At 52.7% G+C, this 25,584-nt stretch overlaps 2 protein-coding genes across 14 annotated transcripts in view; one reads left to right on the top strand and one right to left on the bottom strand.

Moving 5' to 3' along the window:
- COQ8A (coenzyme Q8A) overlaps positions 1 to 13,461 on the top strand; it is a 46,918-nt gene extending 33,457 nt beyond the window's left edge. For all 5 annotated transcript variants that reach the window (XM_054467837.2, XM_054467821.1, XM_054467791.2 and 2 more), the window contains 11 exons: positions 3,371 to 3,445; positions 7,909 to 8,031; positions 8,562 to 8,647; positions 8,778 to 8,918; positions 9,482 to 9,563; positions 9,691 to 9,784; positions 10,020 to 10,161; positions 10,472 to 10,579; positions 10,798 to 10,863; positions 11,173 to 11,259; positions 12,369 to 13,461. In XM_054467837.2, the coding sequence (XP_054323812.1) occupies positions 3,371 to 3,445; positions 7,909 to 8,031; positions 8,562 to 8,647; positions 8,778 to 8,918; positions 9,482 to 9,563; positions 9,691 to 9,784; positions 10,020 to 10,161; positions 10,472 to 10,579; positions 10,798 to 10,863; positions 11,173 to 11,259; positions 12,369 to 12,653 (1,289 nt within the window). In that variant the 3' untranslated portion in view covers positions 12,654 to 13,461. The remainder of the gene's footprint in view (positions 1 to 3,370; positions 3,446 to 7,908; positions 8,032 to 8,561; positions 8,648 to 8,777; positions 8,919 to 9,481; positions 9,564 to 9,690; positions 9,785 to 10,019; positions 10,162 to 10,471; positions 10,580 to 10,797; positions 10,864 to 11,172; positions 11,260 to 12,368) is intronic.
- Positions 13,462 to 15,829: 2,368 nt separating this feature from the next.
- The window catches only part of CDC42BPA (CDC42 binding protein kinase alpha), a 331,226-nt gene continuing 321,471 nt past the window's right edge, over positions 15,830 to 25,584 (bottom strand). For all 9 annotated transcript variants that reach the window (XM_054467753.2, XM_054467687.2, XM_054467761.2 and 6 more), the window contains 2 exons: positions 20,738 to 20,895; positions 15,830 to 20,314 (listed from right to left, as the gene is read on the bottom strand). In XM_054467753.2, the coding sequence (XP_054323728.1) occupies positions 20,183 to 20,314; positions 20,738 to 20,895 (290 nt within the window). In that variant the 3' untranslated portion in view covers positions 15,830 to 20,182. The remainder of the gene's footprint in view (positions 20,315 to 20,737; positions 20,896 to 25,584) is intronic.

The raw sequence follows: 25,584 nt of genomic DNA, 5'->3' as shown, positions 1-25,584 counted from the left end.
TCTTTATCTGTATCTTTACCCCTTGCTGGTAGAGAAACTCCCCCGAGCCCTTCTCTGTAAACAGGCCTAATTTCTGGCAGGTAAAGCCAAAGCCCCAAGGAACTTTACTTACTCACCCCTGCCCTTAAGCACTTTTCACCCAGCCTGCTAGGAAGGGCCCTGTTTGTTGGAAGTTGTTTGATGTTTTGCTTTTTTTAACCTCCTGGTGTCCATCTGGGCAGAAGCCGAGTGACTGCCCACAGGAGGGCCCTGTTTGGCTCTGATGACCTCCTGGAGGGACTTTTGGGAGGATGGGGCCTTGTGGGGGACTGGGCTCCAGAAGTCATAGGAGGTTGGCCTGCAGCCTGTGTTCCTGCCTGGAGGAGAGCCTGCCCCTCCCTCCCCTGTCATTCCTTCATTGCATAACTTCTCTCTGTGAGAAACATGTCAGAAGCTTTCCTGGAATGGGCCAGGAGAGATGCAAGGCTGCTGACAGTGGCTTTAGAGCCTGGAGCTTGTGCTGGGGCTGGTTTTCCTCCAGGACTCCCTTGCTGGCCACGTGGGCCAAGCCGGTGGGGGCTGTTAGAATGTGGATCTGAGCAGGGAGAGGTGTGAGGTGTCCTGAGGGCTGTGGGGGTGCCGAGTGGGGTCCCACGAGGACCCGGGGAGTCTCGGCTGAGGTGCTCGTCTTCTGGAGTTGCCTCCAGTGCTGGCTGGTTCTAGTGGAGGGCAGAGGCTGGCCTGGGTTCCTGAGCAATGCGCTGAGTCTGGGGCGGGAGGGCCTCAGTTTATTCTGGGTTCACTGGTGCAGGAGCTCGTGAGGCCAAGGTCAGGGTTGCCGGCCGGCTGGGCTGATTTCTGTCCCCTGGGGAGCCTGCCGATGGAGCCTGTCTGTCCGTCAGTGGGCAGCACCTCGGCCTGGCACCGGGCTGGTCGGTCCTGAGGGACGTGTGGGGCCTGAGGCCTCCTCTGTGGAATGTTCTTTTGGTCATTTGTTTAATAACAGGTCCTTGCCAGTGGAGAGCTGTGTGCCTGAAAGTGGCCAGAGGACAGTTTGAGGGGGGTCCTGATGGAGGGTGGTGAGGGGGACACACTTCTGCCTGCAGAAGGAGGAGCTCAGTGTGGCCCACCCTACAGCTGTGGCATCTCTGGTAACCTGTGGAGCCACCTGTCCCTCTCGTGGGCTTGTCTCTGGACTTGCTTCAGGCAGAGAAGAATCCAGACACAGAGAGACATTGGTGAAGGTCACTGCAGTGCGCAGGCTAATGTTGCCTGTCTCCGTTTATTTTGCTAAGTCAGATCGTGTGCTCGAGTGCTGGTGGGGCAGAGGTGGGCAGGCGTCAGGGAGTTAATGTTTAAACGGGGACTGTGTCTCCCAGCTCTGAGCCCAGGGCTTTCCACAGCGAGAGAAAGAGCTGATGTACCTGCCAGGCACCCCCGTCCCAACACAGCAGACATCTGTACCATGTGTGTTGTCACTCCTGAGGGCCAGTAGGCTTGGCTTATCCTGCCCCATGCTGCCCAGTACAGAGCCGCCAGCCACACGGGGCCTTGGAAATGCGGCTGGTCCACAGTGGGATGTGCTGAGTATAAAACACATATGGCGTTTGGAGATTTTGTGCACACACACAAGTGTAAAATATCTCTAATAATATTTATTTTGATTACTTGTTGAAATGATAACATTTTGGGTATATTAAGTAAATTATATTATTAGAATTCATTTTGCATGTTTCTTCTTGCCTTTTTCAGTGTGGCTGCTAGAAAAGTAACAATTATATGTGTGGCTTGCCTTCTATTTCTTTTGTTCTGCGCCAGTCCAGCCTTTTTGAATAGAGTCACGAGAACCACAGCAGCTGCTTGTGTGGCCTTTGCGTGTGCCTGGCCCGGCGAGTGCTCTACTCACGCCCGCACGACAGCCTGTGAGGCAGGGGCTGCCCGGACAGCTAGGGACGTAGAGGGTGCACTGTTGCCCAGGTGTGGGGAAAAACGTATTGCGAAAACTTTTTCTTAAAAAATTGAGTTATCTTTATTTTTAAAATGTACTTTTCATTAAATTTTCAACAAGTTCTGTATTTTTCATAAAAGTCATACATAATCACTGTAGAGAATTTGGAAACATGGAAGCAGATGCCAGTTTCCTTGCCCCTTAAACAGAGCGTCCTGGTGTGAGCCCACTTCCCCAACAGCCCCCGGCTGCGATGTTGCCTGACTGCTGGGCGGTGGGGCTGTGGCCTTGTGATGTTGCCTGACAGCGGGGCTGCAGGGCTGTGGGACTGCGGGGCTGTGGGACTGCGGGACTGCGATGTTGCCTGGCTGCGGGGCTGCGGGGCTGCGGGGCTGCGGGGCTGCGGGGCTGCGGGGCTGCGGGGCTGCAGGGCTGCGATGTTGCCCAGGTGCGGGGTGCGGGGCTCTCCGAGGCCGGCTCATTGTGCGGCCGCTCTGGTCTCAGCCCTGCCGGCTGTGGTCACCGTGCCCAGCCGGGTGCTCTTTGCCCTCTTTCTGCTCACCCATGCCTGCCTTGGAAAGCCAGCTACAGCTGGGTATAAAGGAAGAGAATACTGGCCTTGGGTGAGGTGTGGCATTAGTGGCACCTTCTGGGCTCCTTGGCAGGGGTGGGGAGTGGCTTTCTTGAGCAGCTGGGATCGTTCATTGACTGATTTTTGGATACATGAGGTGTTAGTGGACCTTGATTCGGAAGATTGTGAAAGAGGATAAGGGGAAGGCCTGGCACCCCACGGTCCTCAGATGTCAGTGTTTGCCAGCCCCGCAGAAAGGGCAGGGTGGGTGAGAGGGCCTTCCATTCCCCAGCGAGGGCTGCGCCTGAGCCCCGCGAGTTCCCCTGGCTTGGATTAGGGAGAGCCAAGTGTTCTCACTCTCACCACCAAGTACTTTGTATGCCTATGGCAACACTTTTCCTGTTCCAGTGGATTAGGGAAGTCTAGGTGATTGGAGGCTCTTCAGACAGACCTGAAGGGGGTGGGGGTGGTTGTGTTCTCAGAGTACCCTGTGTGGTCGGGGTGACCTTGGTCTGTGGACCATCCCTGGTCCATCTTCCCATTTGTGCTGGGTCCTTCCCAGGTGCTTCCCAGCTGGCATTACTTTGGGGTGTCCGTGTGCCCGTGAGCCTGTGGATTATCAAAGGTGATGGTGTGGGGTGGGGGATTCCTGAATCTTTTTCACTGGAAACACCTACCTTGAGCCAAATGTTCTCTTGAAACAACAGGTGGCATCTCCCACCTTGTTCCCCACTTTTCAAAATGCTGGCACGGCAGCGAGGGCCCCTGATGCAAGCGGTGTCTGTGTGGTGCTGCCCCAGGCCTTGTGGGTGGGTGGGCGGGTGGCCCCAGCCCTGCGTGAGCACTGAGTGCCCGCCCCCTCCTCCTTGCAGGTCTGGCCGTGGGTCTGGGCTTCGGGGCACTGGCAGAGGTCGCCAAGAAGAGCCTGCGCTCCGAGGACCCCTCAGGTGAGCCGGGCCCTTCAGTGGGAGGGGCAGGGTGGGCCCTGGGAGGGTTGAGCCTGTCAGCCCCCAGCCCCACCTGTGCTCTGGGAGTGTCAGCCAGCTGGGCCGCATCACGTAAGTCGCGTCCCTGGGGTGATGAGGCTGTTCATACAGACGGATTGACCTGCTTTAGAGGGGGTGAGGCTGGAGGCCCTTCCTCCTCCCAGCCCAAAGTGGCCACCCAGCCCCTTCTTTTTGGCTGCCTGCACACCCGGACACCTTACACACCCCCTGCACACCCGTCGAAGATCCGCACACCTCCTTACACACCCCCTGCACACCCACCGAAGACCCGCACACCTCCTTACACACCCCCTGCACACCCAAACCCTCACACCTCCTTACACACCCCCTGCACACCCACCGAACACCCTCACACCTCCTTATAACCCCTGCACACCCACCGAACACCCTCACACCTCCTTACACACCCCCTGCACACCCACTGAACACCCTCACACCTCCTTACACACCCCTGCACACCCACCGAAGACCCTCACACCTCCTTACACACCCCCTGCACACCCACCGAACACCCTCACACCTTATACCCCCTGCACAACCACCGAACACCCTCACACCTCCTTATACCCCCTGCACAGCCACCGAAGACCCGCACACCTCCTTACACACCCCCTGCACACCCACCAAAGACCCCATCTCCTTACACATCCTCCAGACACCCGCACATCTCCTTACATCCTCCACACACCCACCTCCTACCTGCACACCTCCTTACACACCCTCTACACACCCACCACACACCTGCACACCTGCTTACACAGCCTCCACACCCACCATACACCTGCACACCTCCTTACACACCCTCCACACCCACCGAACATGCGCACACCTCCTTACACACCCTCCACACACCCACCGCACACCTGCACACCTCCTTATTCTCCACACACCCACCGAACACCCACACACCTTACATACCCTCCACACACCTACGTCACCCACATACCTTACACATCCTCCACACACCCACCGAACACCCACTGAACACTGCACCTCATTACCCTCCACACACCCACCACACAGCCACACACCACCTTACACACCCTCCACACACACACCTCACCCTCCACACACCCGCCCACCTCCTTACACACCCTCCACACACCCGTCCACCTCCTTACACACTCTGCACACACCCACCCACCGTATACACCCTCCACACACCCACACTGCACACCTCCTTACATCTTCCACACACCCACCTCATATCCGCACACCTCCTTACCCACCTCACACCTGCACACCTTACACACCCTCCACACACCCACCAATCACCCACTGAACACTGCACCTCCTTACCCTCCACATACCCACCACACACCCACACACCTTCTTACACACCCTCCACACACCCGCACACGTCCTTGTAAACCTACCTTTTGCTGCTGCCCTGCTCTCTGGGAGTCCCTGGTCTGGCCGGGTCAGGTGTGGCTGGGGGCAGGGGAGGTGTGCAGGCAGACCCTGCAGGCTCCTCCTCACCAGCTTAGTACCCTGGGGAGGCTGTAGTCTATGCAGAGGCACCTCACCTCTGAGGTGAAGGTCACAGCCAGGGTCAGGCAGGTGGTTAGGTCAGGACACTCATCCCACTGAGGTTGGTGGCCCGCTGTGGCCGGGCCCTCTGCGGAGAGGTCCTGCGGACGGACCACACTGATGCTTTGGGCGTTCGTGCTGCCGTGATGAGGAGTGGGGTGCACTGAGCTCCTGCTGCCTTCTGCCTGTGAGCACCAGGCCGGGCTCCTCCTCAGGCCTCTTCAGGCACGGGGGGTGGGCCAGGTGGGTGCGAGGTCAGCCTGGCAGGTGCTTTCCTGTTAGTGGGGCCTGGGGTGTGGAGAGCAGTGCCAAGAGAACCGTGTGTGTGTGGATCTTCCTCAACGCTTCTGGAGTTCCGGGCCAAGTCCCCTGGCCCCGGCCCATTCAGGGAATGTCAGCTTATTCTGGTATCACGCCCTTCCACCCCCGTCCATGGGGACCCCCAGAGACACCCAGTGTCTGGCCACACTGCAGCCCTCACAGCCCTGTCTGCCAGCCTGGGCTAGCCTCCTTTGGGGGCCCTGCCAGTCCCCGGACAGCCCCCTTCACCCACCAACGCTGCCTTCTGCGGCAAGGGCACTAGTCCATCCCACAGGCCCGGACTGAGTCCTGGGGACACGGGCAGCATGCATGTCCTTGGAAGGGGCTGAGGACGGAGGGCTTAGCAAGGGTATTTTTAGCGTTGGTGCTGAAACCCTCTGGGAAATGAAGCCCGGGTTTCTCTGGAAGGAGAAGCCAGCCTTCCCCTACTGTCCCCTACTGTCCTCTCCAAAGCTGGCTGTTCTCCAGACTACCTCATCCAAGCAGGGAAGAGGCCAGGCTGGCTCCACAGTTACAGCTGGTGTCCTTTGTCAGGGACAGTGGTGACCCCAGGCTGGGGGTTAAGGGGCCCTGGCATTGTTAGCCCTGAGAGGGGGACCCGAGGCTTAGTCTGGAGTGGGGTGGCCCTGGGCAGCCCCAAACTGTGCTCCAGCTTCCTGACCAGGCCCTGGCACCCTCTGGACTGGAGGACGCCGGCCACCCTGGCTGAGCTCTGCCCTGGAAGGACCTTTCCTGAGCTGGGGGCAGACTGCCGCAGCCCTGGGCCCATCCCCGCTTCCCAGGTCATTCTCACAGCCAGCCCTGCCTGGGCGGGGGACATACCTCCAGCCTGTGGCATTGACCAGCTTTGCCGATGGGCTAGCTGGGAAAGCCCCGATTGGGCCAGGCACCATCCCCGTCTCTCAGGAGTGCTGCCGCTAGCCTAGGTCTACTCTGTGTGTCATGAGGAGACAGACTGTCCTTTCTCTGGCCTGGGGCAGTGGCCTCTCCTCAAGATTTGCCTCTCTGCCTGCCCCTCCCCAGGGACCCAGGCCCAAGCCCCCAGCCCACAAGTACCACAGGCCTAGGGGGCAGAGGGGACATTGACTGCCTTTCCTTTGGTGCTGGCGTTTGCTGCTGCCTAAGGCAAGGGGGTGGCCCAGGGACCCTTCTGGGCCCAGCCCTCTTGGACTCGCTCTGCCCATGGGTCATAGCTCAGCCTCCCAGGGCAGCTCAGCCTCTTCCCGCAGAGCTAACGTCTCCCACCTTCCCAGGGCCCTTCCTGCTGTCTGGGATCCTGGAGTGAGCCTGGCCCCTTTCCATGCGGCTGCCTGCATGTGTGGGCAGATGCGGGTCTTCTCCGAGGCTCCTCTTCCGGGCTGCAGGCCTCTGTTCTCAGGGCGGCCTGCCCCACCCTGGTTTCTCAGGGGCCAGGCTGCACCCGGCTCCGGGGCAGAGGGCAGTGGCACGGTCACCTCTCTCTTCCCCTGCTGGGGACCTGGCTCCGTGCCACCGAGCGCTGTGCCAGGCCTGAAGTGATTTGAGCTGAGGCAAATGCTGGGTGCTGTGGGGGCCAGAGAGGAGGAAGCTGCACTGCAACCTCTTAGGGCTTGAGATCCAACTAGATTCACAGGACAGAAGGCAGAAGAAGCTCTGAATGTCACAAGGGCTGGAGGCCCGGTGACCAGGGGTGCTGAGGAACTCATGGAAGGTGGAAGGACTCAGAGCCCCAGATCCCTGCTCAGTCCTCTCTCTGCCTCTGGATAGGGGCACCTCCATGTCTAGGCAGCACTGAGCTGATGGCCCAGGAAGGGGCGGAAGCTAGAGGGGACCCAGCAGTCCTGGGCCACACGGCTGCTGGCAGCTGACTTAGCCGGTCTTCTGCCGCTCCTGAGTCGCGGCCCTCAGCCCTCCCCTTGGTGGACTGGAAGAAGGCCACCTGCTCCCTTGGGGTCACTGCATGCTCGTCGCTGGCCAGCTGGCTGCACTGAGCTGCAGGGGGCCTCTGTGGGTGGACGAGAGAGACGGGCACCCCTGGGCTGTGCTGCCCTTGGCCTGAGCGCCCCTCCCTTGAGGACAGGCCTCTGGCTGAAGCCACTTGGCCCCATGTGCAAATGCAGGCCGACCCCACAGGTGCAGCAGACCTTTGTGCAGTGCCCTGGGTGGGGCTGCACAGGGCAAAGGCTCGGCACCTCCTCACCTGGGGTCCCCCGGGTCCCTCCCTCCCTCTTGGTTCCCCCTCCCACGCCCCTTCCAGCCACAGGCAGCACCATGGCCCTGCCACGGCCCACCAGGTCCCCATACGGAAGGGAGAGGCCCTGTGTGTGTGTGTGCACATATGTATGTGTGCATGTCTGTGTGTGTGTATTGGGAGGCGCTGGCGTAGGGCCTGGGGATGCGGCTCACACAGGCTTGGGGAGGTGGACATGGAACAGTAGTTAGTTATGTTGCTGGTTTTATGGATGCCTGGGAGGAAAGACATGGTCTGAGCCTCCGTCTGTGTCAGGCTGGGTTTGCCGTCCCACTCCCAGACCCCCCCGAGTGCCGTGGTGACCCCTCTTGCCCGCCCACAGGGAAGAAGTCCGTGCTGGATTCCAGTCCTTTCCTGTCCGAGGCCAATGCAGAGCGGATTGTGCGCACGCTCTGCAAGGTGCGTGGTGCGGCGCTCAAGCTGGGCCAGATGCTGAGCATCCAGGGTGAGTGGGCGCAGGGGCTGCTGCCCCAGTACTGTGTGGGCTGCTGGGGGCGGTCAACTTCCAGGGCCGGGAGCAGTGGCCCCACCAAAGCTCAGTGGGCAAGATGTGAGCAGGCTGGGGAGACATCTCAGAGGATAACAGGCCTGGTCTCCAGGCGAGTGGCTCTGGGTCCAAAGAAACACATGGAAAAAAGAGCAGAGAGGAAAAATTGCTCTCTAGAGGCGGTCAGAACACAGGTCATTTCAACATTTTACTATGTTTTATTTTCCAAATTTCTTTTGTAATTATGAAAAACTCTGCATGTTGTGTGTAAAAAAGCCCACCTTCTCAGGTCGCTGGGCGGAGGCTGGGGCTCCAGGGACGCCGAGTGGCCGAGGGCGTGTGTGCGAGGGCTCCTGTCTTTCTGGCCTCACCCGTGCTCCTGGTGGGGAGGGTGTGGTGGCCAGGGCATCCCAGGAGTGTGCCCGCCCAGGTCCTGGGCGCACACTTTCATCCCCAGGTTCGCCCTGTGTCACTCTCCTGCCTTCCAGATGACGCCTTTATCAACCCCCACCTGGCTAAGATCTTCGAGCGGGTGCGGCAGAGCGCCGACTTCATGCCGCTGAAGCAGATGATGGTGAGGAGCCAGGGGCTCTGCCCGCCCTCTGGGTCCTCGGTCCCCACTGGGTGGAGGGGACAGACTTGGGGCTTCTCCGGGTGGCCCAGGCAGGGCGTGCTCAGAGCCCCTCCCTGGCCCTGCCCTCCAGAAAACTCTCAACAACGACCTGGGCCCCAACTGGCGGGACAAGTTGGAATACTTCGAGGAGCGGCCCTTCGCCGCTGCATCCATTGGGCAGGTGCACTTGGCCCGAATGAAGGGCGGCCGCGAGGTGGCCATGAAGATCCAGGTAGGCGGCCTGATGCGCAGTGCCTGTCCCTATGGGGGCTGCAGGGGGCAGAGCTGGGGCCTGGTTCATGGGGACCTCTGCACCCCACGTCCCGCAGGGCACCCTTTCTCCTGGCAGGGCCATATGTGGTGTCCTCTGGCCCCAGTGCCTGGACGGCACCAGAAGCTTGGGAAGTATTTGCTAAATGAGTGACTTTGGGGGCACGGAGGGGCCCCCAGCAAGCTTGGTTTGGGATGGGCAGGGACAGGGGACAAGTGATTGCCTTTTGGGGCCAGAGCTGGTGGGAGGGTGGCCGTGTGCTGTTCCCAGCGGTGAGGTGAGGCAGGAGTGGACAGAAGGTGAGGCAGAAGGAGTGGACAGAAGGTGAGGCAGAAGGTGGACAGTGAGGCTGTGATAGGGTCCAGGGGTCACGGCAGCATGGCTGGGTCTTAGCTCTGATTCTCCGGGGTGTGGGCTGGGGCCACGACACAGCTGGGAAGCCAGTGGGGGGTTGGGGGAGTGCCCTAGGCAGGGCCCACCCATCTCCCTGGGCTAACTCCCCTGCTCTGCCCATACCCCCACAGTACCCTGGCGTGGCCCAGAGCATCAACAGTGATGTCAACAACCTCATGGCCGTGCTGAACATGAGCAACATGCTTCCAGAAGGTCTGAGGCTAGGTGGTTGGGTCAAGGGCAGGAGTGGGTAGCAGGCATCTGTGTTGGGTTCTGGGGACCAGAGGGGGTCCTCCCTGCAGAGCCCCCTTCCTCGCTGATGCCCTCCTCCCTGGCCCAGGCCTATTCCCCGAGCACCTGATCGACGTGCTGAGGCGGGAGCTGGCCCTGGAGTGTGACTACCAGCGGGAGGCCGCCTGCGCCCGCAAGTTCAGGTGTGGCCCCCCAGCCGGGCCCCTTGCGTGTTTCCACCAGGGAGGCAGAAGGAACCATGTTCAGCAGCTGGTGAAGGCCCCTCTGGCTCTGAGGGGCAGAGGGCTGGGGTTGCAGCCTGGGCCGAGGCCACATCCTGCCTGGGGTGAAGGAGGGCTCTCTGCCTGGTGGGGTGTGTGTGTGGGGGGGCGGTGTGGGGGGCCTGTGGCTAGAGCGTGACCTCCCGCCCCTACCCAGGGACCTGCTGAAGGGCCACCCCTTCTTCTACGTGCCTGAGATTGTGGATGAGCTCTGCAGCCCACATGTGCTGACCACAGAGCTGGTGTCCGGCTTCCCCCTGGACCAGGCCGAAGGGCTCAGCCAGGAGATTCGGAATGAGGTCTGTGCCAGCAGACAGGTGGGGCCAGGGTGGCCCTGCTGTGTGGCTGTTTGGTGACCTAATGGCGTGAGCCGGGGACTTGGAGCCCTGAGGTGCTCCCTGGGGGGTGAGGGGCAGTGAAGTAGCACCAGTGGGACTTAGGGGGACACATGGGAGCTGCTGCCTTCCCTGGCCCAAGTGACACTGGGAATCAAACAGTCCCGCAGGGTAGGGTGGGTAAAACAGGAGGCAGGGGCTTCTCTGGCCCCAGTCTCCCAGGGCACCAGGCAGTGTGGTGCTGCCTGACACAGACCCTCCTCGCTGTCCACAGATCTGCTACAACATCCTGGTTCTGTGCCTGAGGGAGCTGTTCGAGTTCCACTTCATGCAAACAGACCCCAACTGGTCCAACTTCTTCTATGACCCCCAGCAGCACAAGGTGAGCCCCAGGGTGGGGGCACCCACAGCCAGGCCTGAGAGCTTCTCTGAATGGGGTACGTGAGGCCCTGGACTGCCCCTTGTCCTGGGAAAGTCAGCAGAGAGCTCAGGGCTCCGGGAGTGGGGATCCTCACTGCCCTCTGTTGCACCCCCTTCCCGGCCCCACACCCACACCATGGAGCACCAGGGCCAAACTTCTCCTGGTGTCTCTGTCCCCAGGTGGCTCTTTTGGATTTTGGGGCAACGCGGGAATATGACAGATCCTTCACCGACCTCTACATTCAGGTAACAGGAGAGGGGCCCTGGCCTTGGTCCATGTTTTTCTGAGGCTGGCACAGGATGCTGGGGGACTCGGGGTAGGGAGAATGACTGGGTTCCTGCCCTTGTGTCCCCATCTGCGCTGCCTGCCCCTCAGGTCTGGTGACAGCAGGCAGTTAAGCTGACAGCTGCCAGGCGTGTCACAGCACTGGCCGGGGGCCCTGTGCAGGGAGAGGATGAGGGTGGGGTGGGCCCGGGTGTGGCACTTGGCTCCTTGGGATGTCGGGAGCTTTTCTTTCCATGCTGCCCATGGTCCCCTCCTGTGCCTCTCCCCAGATCATCAGGGCTGCTGCTGACAGGGACAGGGAGACTGTGCGGGCGAAATCCATAGAGATGAAGTTCCTCACTGGCTACGAGGTCAAGGTGAGCAGGGTTGCAGGGGATCCCCCAGGCCTGCTGACCCAGGGCCCGGCTCCCTGTGTAGGAATGGATGAAAGCACAGGGGGCAGCTGCCCTCAAGGGGCCCCCAGCGCCTGGGCCTCCTTGGGCACGGTCTGAAAGCTGGGTCCTGCCCCGGCCCATGCTGCCTTGCTGTGCGTGAGATTTTCCGAGTGGGCCAGTGAGTTGGGGACTTGTCGTGAAGCTGTTTCTGCCTCTCACTCTCGCCCACTTAGGGCTTGGGGTGGGGGCTCAATTGAGCCAACGTGCAGAGCAAGTGGGAAGGGAAGCCCCAGCCCTCCCCTCATCGAGCCTCCCTGGGGGGAGAGTCGGAAGAAACCTTAAAAGCCTTTTACAAAGGGGAACAGTCTGTGCTGGTGCCGCTTGAAGCCACCCACAAAGTGGCATTTTCCGCTTGCTGCTTGACAGTGGGGAAGGAGTTAAAGAAATCCAGGTCGAGCCTTGGGTTTGCCGTCTCGTAGGAGTGCCATTTGAGGCTTGTCAGTATCTCTGAGCCTCCCTTATCTCAGCTGTAAGCCCTCAGCGGGCAGCAGCTCTCTGCCGCCTCTTCCTTATGGCCACTCGCACTGACTCGATTCCTGGCCCCCATCCCTCTGACCACCTTGGGCTGTCCCTGGCGGCAGCTCCTCTCCCCTGCTCTGCTGGCGGCAGCTTCCTTAGGCTGCTAGTTCCCGCGGGCAGACACACGGCTGCTGGGTGTGTCTTGGGTGGACTCTGGCAGGCTCAGACACGCATGGTGGGAGGCCCTGCCAGCTCAGGCCCACGGACTCTGTTCTTTTTGGCCAGAACAGTGTTTCGTTAAAACTTAGAATGAGTGCCATGAGGCGGGACGCGTCCTCTGCATTCTGCCACAGGCCCCGCCACTCCCTTTTGTATCACATCAGCCCCGTCCACGTTACCCTCGTGTTCCCGGCCCCTGTGGGTTTGAGTTTATGCCCATTACCATGATGTAATCCAGTTTACAGCAGAGCTTTGAGTGAGAGAACTCAGCGCCCCGGGCACTGTGGGAGGAACCCAGGCTGGTGGAGGGCTCTGGTGTCTCGCCGCCATTTACCCTTCCTCTCCTGCCCCAGGTCATGGAAGACGCCCACTTGGATGCCATCCTCATCCTGGGGGAGGCCTTCGCCTCCGATGAGCCCTTTGATTTTGGCACCCAGAGCACCACCGAGAAGATCCACAACCTGATTCCCGTCATGCTGAGGCACCGTCTCGTCCCCCCACCCGAGGAGACCTACTCCCTGCACAGGAAGATGGGGGGCTCCTTCCTCATCTGCTCCAAGCTGAAGGCCCGCTTCCCCTGCAAGGCCATGTTCGAGGAGGCCTACAGCAACTACCGCAAGAGGCAGGCCCAGCAGTAGGGCTGTGGGCCACGCCCAGGCCGGCTCCGCGGGAACTCTCTCCCTCAGACAGGCCAAAAACCAGTAGGGAGGTGGTGGTGATGCTCTTTTTAACTCCTTTGCCCAATAAGGGGGGGTGGCTGCCTGGAGCCCCGTAGCCAGCGCTTTCCACGGTTTCTGTTGCTAAATGGTTGTAGGGTGAGAAGTGCAGGAATGAAGATGAAGCCCCACTGCTCGGTCAGTCTGCCTCCGTGTGTCCTCTGAAATAAGTAGATGAAGATGAAAGGGCAACTTTGTTTTCTTCTTTTTCCTGACGTGAATGTTGAGCAGAAGGGAGAGAGTCCTTACTCCCTTCCAATCTCTGTTCCAGTGCAAAACCCAGAAACATGAACACAGATACGATTGTGGGATTTTGTCATCTGTGTAGTAGGTGTGTGTATGTGTTTCTAGAGTTAGATTTGTGTTTTTTGCCCTTTTCCTCTCCATCCGATGGGCTGGAGCTGGGAGAGGTGCTGATCTAACAGTGCCAACAAGTGCTCCTTAAGCCTGCGAGGCCCAGGCCTGTGGGGCTGGCTCTCACCTTTGACAGCTGAATGTTTCTAAAGAACTGCTGCCCTACAGTGAGGGTGGGAGCAGCAGAACAGGGAATGCCAGACACAGGCTCGCTGCTGCTGGAAGGCAGGGTGGGACTTCCTTCCTCTGTCCGGAGAGGCACAGGTGTCACCAGTTCCAGCCAAAGGCTCCTCACAGGCTCTGTGAATTTTTGTACAAGTCTTGTAATTATCGAATCAACTTGTTTCAATTTAATAAAAATGCTCATGGGAAGTGCTTTGGCGCGTGTACCCTCTTCTGTATTCTGGAGAATGACGACCTGTATCTTCTAGCTCGTGGTGGTGGGTCTTTTCTGACCTGATGGTCAGAGCAGGCTCAATGTCACAGCTCATTTGCAAGGTTTGGGACTGGTTCAGCATGAGGCCCTTGGCCCTGAACCTGGAAGGCTCAGCCCCGTTCCCTGTAAGAAGGGAGGTGGGAGGGGTGGAGAACAGGAGGAGAGGTTGCGGTGTCACTGCCCCAGCCCCCGGCAGGCCGTACCACACTGCTGAAGCAGCTGTACCTGGTGAGGGTGGCAGCTGTACCCGGTGAGGGTGGCAGCTGTACCCGGTGAGGGTGGCAACTGGGAGGACACTGACACCTGCCAGCAGGGCTGACGCCAGGTCTGCATCACAGTGAGACGTCTCCTCTCTAGACATCAGCTGCAGTTGAGGACCACTTCCTGAAAAGTGGCTTTTCCTGGGGCCAGATTGATTCCAAGATAACAACAGGACACACTGGACACCGAGCTGGGGCCCTTTCTACAGACCTGTGAGCAGTTAGTTTAAAGTGCCTCATCTGCAGAGTGCAGAGGCCCAAAAGAGGCTTTGGAGAGGTATAGACTTTCAGGGTTCTTAAAGAAAATATAGTTTCTGAAATTTGGGATTGCCGAGTAACAGACCCAGCGGGCTCCGGGACAGGATGGAGAGGCCTGGGTGGTGTCCGTGAGGCTGCCTGGCTAGCAGCGGCGCCCAGCACCACTGTCAGATCCCTGGCTGGAACTCTTGTGACCCTCTTAAGGGTATTTGCTGTTGTTGTCTAGTGAACTCCGCAGCACTCAGATCTGAAGCCATCACCTTGCAGAGTAAACAGCAGGGGCAGAACCCAGGCCAGCCCCAGCCAGGGCTCTCACAGTCTCTTCCTCTTGAGCAAGCCAAAAACAAGTCAAGCAGCAGCATGCGGGGGGAAGGGAGAGGAGAAGAAGAACAGCCAGCCAGCATTTGCTTCCCCAGGAACCACGACCATAACTGCTGGGAGAGGAGGAGTTTTCTAAGGGAAACTGGAATGTGGTTTGTGTGTCCTAAGTCTGAGAGCCAGCTGAGAACTAGAGCCCTCCCTGTGAAGACAGTGGGGATCACTGGATTGCAAATGACTTTAATCCCCAAGTAAAGCTGGCTCTGAAGCTGGCCACACATACTTATTCTTTTGTACCTATTTTGATTTTTACCGTATTGTGATGAATGGCTCCCCGTGCTCACCCATTCACACTGAGACATGGGGCATGAGAACATGGCAAATCTTGGCTTGATTTTCCCAGGGTCTGTGTCTTCGTATCCCGAACATCTAGTGAAGGGCTGGACACCGCACAATAAAAATTATTTGTTACTGTAGGCTTTGGTGGTTACTCATAAGGACAAAACACCGAGCCATAGGCTAGAAGTTAGATTCTGAGTGCATTAACTCCTGACACTCCAAGTGGGCCTTTTTACAGAGGAAAAAAAGCGGCCCAGAGGTTAAGTGGCAGAACGAGGATTTCGAACAAGACAGTCTAGTCTTAGAGTCTACACTAAGGGGACCAAACCAAGGGCTGGCAAACTACGATGGTCCAAGGGCCAAATCTGGCCCACTGCATTTCTGTAAGTTTTATTGGAGCATAGCCACTCTCGTTCATGTACGTAGCAGGCTGTCTAAGACTGTTTTTGCACTGAAATGCCAGAGCCGGGGACCTGCAGCAAACTATATACACAAAGGCACAAGGATTTCTTAACTGGTCCTGGACAGAAAAGGGTTGCCAAGCCCTGTTCTAAAGCACTGCACAGCTGACATTATAGCAAACCAACATAACAGTAACAGCCACAAATGACAATTCCACAGGCCATTGGAACCGGAAGTATTCTCCGAATAACTATTTAGCTGCCACCAGTTCAGGAGTTCCTTTAACGCCACCCCTGGACCTTCCCTGTATGTCCTTAGATGCACCATTCTAACTCCAGAAAAGCAGTAACAGTCAGTCTTGTTTAAGTGACACAAAATCAAACTGCTCCCACATTCACACTGTCAGGGCCACTCAGGAAACCTCATGCAGCCAGAGCTTGGTCTTGTGGACTGAAGTAACAGCAACAGCGAAGTTCTGGCCAGAAGAGGGGAGTTGAAAGCTTCAGGAGAATTGAACATCATTCTTACCCGAGCTAAGGAAGAAATTAAGAAAGTCCTACATTAAACCACAGGGGCAAACTAACCCCATGTCCTCTTACAGCAGCATAAGGAAGCAGCCTGGATGAGGAAGGAAGCCAGCAGAAAGAAGAGAAGTGACACGCGGAGAGGTGGCACCTTTCTGTATTCCTCAGACTTTCAAGTGGGGGGAGAAAAGACAAAATACTCAACGCTAACAGTTCTCTGTTTATTGCAATACAGCAAAGTCTGGTTAATATTAAGTGATATCAACATAAAATATTGGTGAGGAGTCTTTTGTGACATTTTTTACTATCCCACCTTAAATATTTCTGTGCAAAAGAATCCACATCATTGTTTGGTAGCAGAGGATCTCTTATAAAGTTCCCTAGGACACTGAGGGCATAAAACCAAACAAAATAAAATAAGGAGTGATAGGCTAAAGCAGTATCTTCCCCTCCATACACATTTGTCAGCATTATATTCTAACCAAAAAATGATCACATCAGGCCATGCAAAACTGTACAATATTACAACGAGAAAAACCCTAAAAAATTTATAAAATGAATGATATTACACTATCAAATAAAAAGGCAAGTCATTTTGTTTTCATGAGATTTCAAGGTTGATTTGAGTCAGCTTCCCCCGGAACTGCATGGTGTCCTGTGTGGGAAGGGCCCAGCGTGCTGCCAGTGCTGGGGGGCGGGGCTTGCACTCCTTATCTAGAAGAAGTGCACAGAGAACTCTGGACTTGACTAACAATTAAAGTCATAAGGAAAGAGGTTTTAAAATGGGCTCCATGAAATGCAGCTCATCTAGTTCAGGGCTGGGCCAGAGAGAGGGGAAGTGGAGTGCCCAATTCATTCCCTGTTGTGCTCACCAGACATGGGCTACGGCAAAGTCTGCTCTGAGCGCCCCTCTGTCTAGACTGGATGGGGAGCCTTAGGCTTGGCAAGGCCCACCTGCTGGGAGACTGCAGTGGTTGTGATCCCGGCCAAAGGCGGCAAATGGCCCTGCTGCGTCTGTGGTTTTGACCTCTGCTCACCCCTGCTCTGGCTTTTCCTTAATGATACCTGAGATGCCACATAAATGTAACCAGTCTTTCTCAGAAATAGATGTGGCCACTAAGTAACAAAATGACATAATTCTAACCTATGGAAGGAGAGAGACTGACAGCCAGCCAGGAATGATAGATTGTTGCTGTAAACATGACAGGAATTTCAGATTCTCCCCTGAAGTGTGGGTACAATAATTGGCTGGAAAACCAAATAGATGGGCTCCTTTTAGTTGTATCTCATAGCCTTAAAGCTGTGCTCCCTAGGAAATAACAGAAATCACTAAGTGTGTTGGGGGTGTGTATAAATACATACATAATAACAAAAAATGTAAGATCTACTTTAGCGATCATTTGACAAGGAGCAAGACTTTTGTTTTTGGCAAAAAGAAATAATATATATGTATGTAATTTTAAATACCCAAAGCACAAAACATGATTAGTCAGAATTCGAGGGTAGATAACTTGGCTGGACATAGATAGCACCAAATACTAACGCAGATAGACTATCCCAGAAATGCCTCTGAATGTATTTTTTCTATTGAGAAACAAGTTTCTGCTGCCATACACATTTTTAAAATGTCCTGCATGAAAACAAAAGATAACTTCAGATAGTAATAAAATACTTCATCTGTGAACTTTGCTACTGACTCCTCTGAATGGTCATAATGTTTTCTTTCCCTGGAACCCTCTCCCTGTCTTTTCACATCATTCTTCTCAGAAGCTTCTGGAGGTAACAGGCTTCATATTTAAGGGTGGGATAAACCCAGGAGGATGACCGTTATTTTGGGAAAACCCTCCCCAAAACTATTACCCCTAAAGCCCTGCTTTTAGAATCTGCACACATCCGGGACTGCTCTATTATGACTGATGAGATTACTTGCCATTGCAGTGGAAAAATCAAAGAGCGCCATGGTGCAATCCATGGGGTGAATATGGAGAAGCCGTCCAGTTAGCCTGGCAACCAAGACAAGCCTCAGTAGCTCTCTCTCATCTGCCCTGTTGGGAGGCTGAAGAGTATGACCCATTGCAGTGGAGCCTAGACTTTAGGTAGGGTTATTATTTTGATCCTAAAAGCATCCTTTGGAAAATAAGCACCTATAGGCAACAAAAATTCATAATTACTTGTCAAAGCTACAAACTAATGGCTTATGTCAAGTCCTGTTAATCTCGGCTTGGGATGGCCTCCTCCCTGCCTGAGAAGAGAAGGGAGAGAGGAGAAGGCAAGGGGAAAGGGAAGAAGAGGAAGGCGGGGGGGGGGTGGGGAGAGTGAGGAGGAGAGGAGGGGAGGGTGGGGGGAGAGTGAGGAGGAGAGGAGAGGAGGGTGGGGAGAGTGGGGAGGAGAGGAGAGGAAGGTGGACAGAAGGGGTGCGAGCTGGTCACGAGCACCAGGCAGGGGGCCTGCTAGCTGACTCCCTTCTCTCACGTGAACTGCTGAGGACAAGGATCTACCAAGTCATATGACAATGATCCAACTAAAGGGCCGACCCTTGGTATTCAGGTGACAAAAGTATTTTTATACTTCATTCTAAAAAGCAGAAAGATGTGGGAGATTAGAACTGTGCTGTGAATTACACCCATCCAAAATAAAATATAATCAAATCTGAGCCGGCACCAAACTCAGAATGTTTAAATGTCAAAGCTGTTATATGAAAATTCCCGATTATAGGCGCTTACAATGGAATCCCCAGCAGGATCCTTTCTTCCCTCACTGCATCTCAGAACCTTCTCCACACAGCAGCATCACCTGGAAACAGCCTCAGCTCCCTGCACATGCCGCAGGCCAGCACGGGCTGCTGCCAGTGACACAGAGGTGGAGTCACAGACAGCAGCAGTGAAATGATGGCCTTAAACACTGCAACTCAGGTTAGCAACTGCAGGAAAACTTTCTTCATTTTCACTGAATTTTAAAGAGAGAATCCTGTCTCTATTTCTCAGAGAAACTTAGGTGAAAAGTAAAAGAGAGGCAAAATCTCTTTCCTTCATGAGATACTTTTATTTTTATCTCTTTCTCTACTCATGTGCTTAACTGGTGAACAATTCTGTAGAAATAGATCCTTCTGATTCTGCATCTCATTTCCTTATGGCAACTACAACAGGAGGAATCCAGCTGGAAATGCCACTAACCCCACAATCCAGCACCTGAGAGCGGAAGCCAGTCCGAGCGCCGTGCTGGGCTCACTCTGGCCTGCGCACTGGGGTTGTCACATCCATTTTCCACTGGCTATGGGGAATAATATTTGGTTAAGGCTGTTCAAGCCCTTGCTGTTGAGGTTTTACATTGTTTGGTAATGAAAGCCTTTTTTTCTTCCTTCCCCAGGCTTATCTGAAGAAGCTCACGCCCACTCTCAACAAAACAGACTCCTCCTTGGGAAGCGTCTCCAGCCCTGGGACGGACTCCTCACTGTGACTTAGGGAGGGGACAGGATTAGCCCAGGAATAAAAGCATTTTTAGAAATCGTTTTCTGCACCTTCAGAAGCTACAACACTCCTTGTACCCTTTCAGATGGAAGGGATCAGAGGTGACAGAATCGTGTATTTCTACATTTATCTGCAGAAGATAAAATACAATAAAAAGTGAGAAGTGTTCAAATTCCACTAGGAAAAGAAACATCTTGGGTAGAGATGAGTTTGCCTTTTGCTGCTGCTGCTGAAGTGGTTTCAAATGTTAAAGCTCTGGTGCCCAGGGCACACCCCAAACCAGCAAAACCAGGGTCTGCAAATGTTTTCTAAAGCTCCCCAGGTGACTAGAGCCTATGACCAGTTTGAGGACAGGGCAATAAAGGGAACTGATTTCTCTCGCTCTCCCTCTAAAAATGTGAGCTTGAGGCCTTTCCACCCTTTACATTACTTAGCTGGGAAACAGAAAAGAAACAACATATTTCTTTAAATTAAATCATCTCTCTTATATATGCATCCATCTTTTGTTGAATACAAGAGGCTCCTTTTAAATATATACATTCAGTACTTCTACATTTATGTATTCATTTAAACTCTGTACTGTAGTAAAATATGCATTGTTTTAATTCATAAGGATTTCCTGGCAACAATCAGGTTGATACTCACTGTGGTTGCTGATTAAGAGCTTAGTGAGCCACTCCAGGGACGGATTCTCCCTTCTGGATGCGGAGAAGCCCATGAGCTATTTTAGGACTATAATGAGACTCTACTGTGAAAGCAAAATCTGTCTAATCTTATTCTTATCACTTACATTTGTGTAATCTGTCTATTTAAGCTACCTTTGGGAGTAGGGGTAAAATGTTACTGAAAGCAACTCTAAGTGCATGGAACGAAATCAACGTTAATCTAAGCTGCTACGGAAAGTCTGTCTTTGTTGTTGCTGTTAGGCTGGGGGCGTGGATCTGAGAGTTGTGTCGTCAGAACTCCTGAATCCCCGTCCTGCTACTGCTGCCAGCCCCTGGTGGCTTTCAGGCCGAGGTGGAGGGAAGAGATGAAAGTGAGAGGAGGCGAGTGGCAGGGAGCGGAGAGCGAGAGGTCCCCATGCTGAGGCAGCTCACGGGTCCCAGCTCCCGCGGTCAGTGCTCTCCAGGGAGAGGCTCTTGGTCTTTCGGGGTGAAACTGGGCTTGGGGGGCTGCTTAGGTTGGAACTGTTGGAAGCTGTGGAATGCCTTGGAGAGTCAGAGTCCTGTAAGGCCCAAAGTAAAACATTAATGAGAAGCAGGGGGAGAAAGGGAGGCAGAAGGGGCTCAGATTACCACTGCCCCCTCCAGCCACCCTCACCAAATAACCCCACGAGGCCTCCTCACTGTCGCTATAAAGCCCCTTCTATGAGCTGAGGAAGAGGCACGGAACATGCATACTCCATCCTTTCTGTAGGCCTTTACAGATGATGGTATTTTCACACGAAAGCCCGAAGTCTGAATGCCTCTGGGAAAACTGCAGTTTGCAACCCGAGTGACTGGCCTAGCTGCCCACTGGCCAAGACTGAATGCTGGCCCCTGACCCCGACCCCTGCTGCAGCTGGGGCCAATCCCAAGGTGGTGGGACTGCTTGGGAAGATGCCCTAGTCTTTTTGATACATGACGCCTCCGGAACCCTGCCCACTCACCTCTCCATCAAAGTCCCTCGCTGGGGCATCACTTCCTTGGTCCATGCCTCCGGATGACAAAGAGCCCTCTGATGGGGAGGGCATGGGCTGCCGCTTGGCACTGTAGCTTCCTCCAGAGAATTCCCTCTTTAATGCGCTGCCATTCTGTGCGGATGACCCTACAGTACATCATGCAGGCAAAATTTTACATATGCAGAGAGGACAATACTCTAGAAAGCACGCAGACTGCTGAGCTGACAGGCCATCCTTTGCAGGCCCCAGACCACTCCTCCCCTGAAGCGCAGTGAGTCCAACTGTAGTACCTTTGCCCTAAGCTCAACCCCGAATCCAGCAATCTCACTCGCTGTTCCTGTCCACCCCAGCCACGGGGACTCCCGGTGAGCGAACAGAACTCTCTAGGCTGAGCCGTCTGCCCACACGCCCTGCTTGCTAACAATTCCCCGGAATCCCTCAAGTCTCCACCTGCCTGGTACTGCCTTGCACGTCTTTCCCAGCCACTGACGGCTCCCAGCCATCTTTCACTCTTTCACACATCTCTTTCATGGCATTTATGAAGTCATGTTATCAACACATGCCTGCCATTCTCCTAATAGATGAGGTGTCTTTGCCTCTCCAGGGCCTAGCACAGGACATGGCACACGGCAGGCTCAAAACAGATGCGCTAAATGAGGAAGCTGGGTTGTACCATCCCCAGAGAGAGGCCATGCCACTCAATGAAGAAATATCGCTTATCTCCTAGAAAATTTTCATAAAACCACAAAGAAAACATAAAAGTACTTTTACTTCACAGGGCAAAGAGCCTGAAATATAAAATAAAAGTGAGCTTTTCTTCAAAGCCACTCTCTATTATGTTCTCAGAGTTGGGGTAGGAAGCAGTGGACCAGCAGCATTCACAGGAAAAGGGAAGACCCAAAACACCCTGGGGAATTTTGGGGCTATTGTCAGTACCTATTTAAAGCTCTTAGCATTCCCTACTATTACAAGGTTTTTGCTTAAACATGCCTTAATCGTGCTGAGTTTCAGTATTAGGATTATTGGTCCAAAAGACTGTGTTGAGGTTTTAGCACAACTCTAAGGTACAGGTTGTGCTTGTTTCAACTTTTTGCTGGTTTAACATGTCTCAATTGTTTTTCACATTAAGAATTCAGTGAAAAATGTTAAAAAATGATAGTTTAAAGCAGCACATTTATCTAATGACCACCAAAATACACAAGTGTTCATAAATAAACTGAACAAGAGCCTGCCTGGGCAGACTCTGTCCTTGGTAATCCCCCTTCCACCTCCCTTCCTCAGCTTCTTTGCGAAGCCCCTAGGCTGCAGTCACAGGCTCGTTGGCATTTCCTCGACACTGTAACTGACTGACTGCAGATCAGCAACACTGGTGGTATACTGTTTAGCGTATGACGGAGCTTTACAAACACCAATGCCCAGCCCTATCCCAGAACAATTACAGCAGAGTTTCTGATTTAATTTTAAAAGTTCTCCTGTGATTTTTGCACATTGATTTTGTAACCTGAGACTTTGCTGAAGTTGCTTAAGGAGATTTTGGACTGAGACGAAGGGGTTTTCTAAATATACAATCATGTCACCTGCAGACAGAGACAATTTGACTTCCTCTTCCTATCTGAATATGCTTTATTTCCTTCTCTTGTCTGGTTGCCTTGGCCAGAACTTCCAATACTATGTTGAATAGGAGTGGTGAGAGAGGCATCCTTGTCTGGTTGCAGTTTTCAAAGGGAATGCTTCCAGCTTTTGCCCATTCGGTATGATATTGGCTGTGGGTTTGTCATAAATAGCTATTATTTTGAGATACGTTCCATCAATACCTAGTTTATTGAGTTTTTAGTATAAAGGGTGTTGAATTTTATCGAAGGCCTTTTCTGCATCTACTGAGATAATCATGTGGTTTTTGTCACTGGTTCTGTTTATGTGATGGATTACGTTTATTGACTTGCGTATGTGGAACCAGTCTTGCATCTCAGGGATGAAGCCGAATTGATCGTGGTGGATAAGCTTTTTGATGTGCTGCTGGAATTAGTTCGCTAGTACTTTATTGAGGATTTTCGCATCAATGTTCATCAGGGATACTGGCCTGAAATTTTATTTTTTTGTTGTGTCTCTGCCAGGTTTTGGTATCAGGATGATGCTGGCCTCATAAAATGAGTTAGGGAGGAGTTCCTCTTTTTCTATTGTTTGGAATAGTTTCAGAAGGAAAGGTATCAGCTCCTCTTTGTACCTCTGGTAGAATTCAGCTGTGAATCTGCCTGGTCCTGGCTTTTTTTGGCTGGTAGGCTATTAATTACTCCCTCAATTTCAGAACTTGTTATTGGTCTATTCAGGGATTCGACTTCTTCCTGGTTTAGTCTTGGGAGGGTGTATGTGTCCAGGAATGTATCCATTTCTTCTAGATTTTCTAGTTTATTTCTGTAGAGGTGTTTATAGTATTCTTTGATGGTAGTTTCTATTTCTGTGGGATCAGTGGTGATCTCCCCTTTATCATTTTTTTATTTTTGTGTCTATTTGATTCTTCTCTCTTTTCTTATTAGTCTGGCTAGCGGCCTATTTTATTAATCTTTTCAAAAAACCAGCTCCTGGAGTCACTGATTTTTTGAAGGGTTTTTCATGTCTCTATCTCCTTCAGTTCTGCTCTGATCTTAGTTATTTCTTGTCTTCTGCTAGCTTTTGAATGTGTTTGCTCTTGCTTCTCTAGTTCTTTTAATTGTGATGTTATGGTGTCGATTTTAGATCTTTCCTGCTTTCTCTTGTGGGCATTTAGTGCTATAAATTTCCCTCTAAACATTGCTTTAGCTGTGTCTCAGAGATTCTGGTATGTGTCTTTGTTCTCATTGGTTTTAAAGAACTTATTTATTTCTGCCTTCATTTCGTTATTTACCCAGTAGTCATTCAAGAACAGGTTGTTCAGTTTCCATGTAGTTGTGCGGTTTTGAGTGAGTTTCTTAATCCTGAGTTCTAATTTGATTGCACTGTGGTCTGAGAGACTTATAATTTCCATTCCTTTGCATTTGGTGAGGAGTGTTTTACTTCCAATTATGTGGTCAATTTTAGAATAAGTGTGATGTGGTGCTGAGAAGAATGTATATTCTGTGGATTTGGGGTGGAGAGTTCTGTAGGTGTGTATTAGGTCTGCTTGAATCAGTGTGCAAAAATCACAAGCATTCCTACACACCAATAATAGACAAACAGAGAGCCAAATCATGAGTGAACTCCCAATTGCTACAAACAGAATAAAATACCTAGGAATCCAACTTACAAGGGATGTGAAGGACCTCTTCAAGGAAAACTACAAACCACTGCTGAAGGAAATAAGAGAGGACACAAACAAATGGAAAAACATTCCATGCTCATGGATAGGAAGAATCAATATCATGAAAATGGCCATAATGCCCAAAGTAATTTATAGATTTAATGCTATCCCCATCAAGCTACCAATGATTTTCTTCAAAGAATTAGAAAAAACTACTTTAAATTTCATATGGAACCAAAAAATAGCCTGTATAGCCAAGACAATCCTAAGCAAAAAGAACAAAGCTGGAGGCATGATACTACCTGACTTCAAACTATACTACAAGGCTACAGTAACCAAAACAACATGGTACTGGTACCAAAACAGATATATAGACCAATGGAACACAACAGAGGCCTCAGAAGTAATGCCACATATCTACAACCATCTGATCTTTGACAAACCTGACAAAAACAAGCAATGGGGAAAGGATTCCCTATTTAATAAATGGTGCTGGGAAAACTGGCTAGCCATATGCAGAAAACTGAAATTGGACCCCTTCCTTACACCTTATACAAAAATTAACTCAAGATGGATTAAAGATTTAAACATAAGATCTAAAACGATAAAAATCCTAGAAGAAAACCTAGGCAATACCATTGAGGACATAGGCACGGGCAAAGACTTCATGACTACAACACCAAAAGCAATGGCAACAAAAGCCAAAATTGGCAAGTGGGCTCTAATTAAACTAAAGAGCTTCTGCAGAGCAAAAGAAACTATCATCAGAGTGAACAGGCAACCTACAGAATGGGAGAAAAGTTTTGCCATCTATCCATCTGACAAAGGGCTAATATCCAGAATCTACAAGGAACTTAAACAAATTTACAAGAAAAAAAACCAACCCCATCAAAAAGTGGGTGAAGAATATGAACAGACACTTCTCAAAAAAAGACATTTATGCGGCCAAGAAACATACAAAAAAAAGCTCATCATCACTGGTCATTAGAGAAATGCAAATCAAAACCACAATGAGATAGCATCTCACGCCAGTTAGAATGGTGATCATTAAAAAATCAGGAAACAACAGATTCTGGAGAGGATGTGGAGAAATAGGAACACAGGGACATGGATGAAGCTGGAAACAATCATTCCCAGCAAACTAACACAGGAACAGAAAACCAAACACTGCATGTTCTCATTCATAAGTGGGAGTTGAACAATGAGAATACCCGGACACGGGGAGGGGAACATCACACACTGGGGCCTGTCGGGGGGTGGGGAGTTAGGGGAGGGATAGCATTAAGAGAAATACCTAATGTAGATGACAGGTTGATGGGTGCAGCAAACTACCATGGCACATGTATACCTATGTAACAAACCTGCATGTTCTACACATGTATCCCAGAACTTAAAGTATAATAATAATAATAACAATAATAATAATAATAATAAGCTCTCCTGATGATTCCAGAAGGCCCCTTGGGCTGAGAATCACTGACAACCTCACTCCCCAGGAGACACGTTTCCCCTAACACTCCATCCCCACCACTGGGTTTCTCCACATGCACTGGTCTTCATTTGTTGACCTATTTCTTGGGAA

Source organism: Pongo pygmaeus, chromosome 1, assembly GCF_028885625.2.
Source record: "Pongo pygmaeus isolate AG05252 chromosome 1, NHGRI_mPonPyg2-v2.0_pri, whole genome shotgun sequence".
Classification (NCBI taxonomy): Eukaryota; Metazoa; Chordata; class Mammalia; order Primates; family Hominidae; genus Pongo; species Pongo pygmaeus.
Note: the sequence above shows the minus strand (reverse complement) of the source record. Positions and strands in the feature narration are given on the sequence as shown.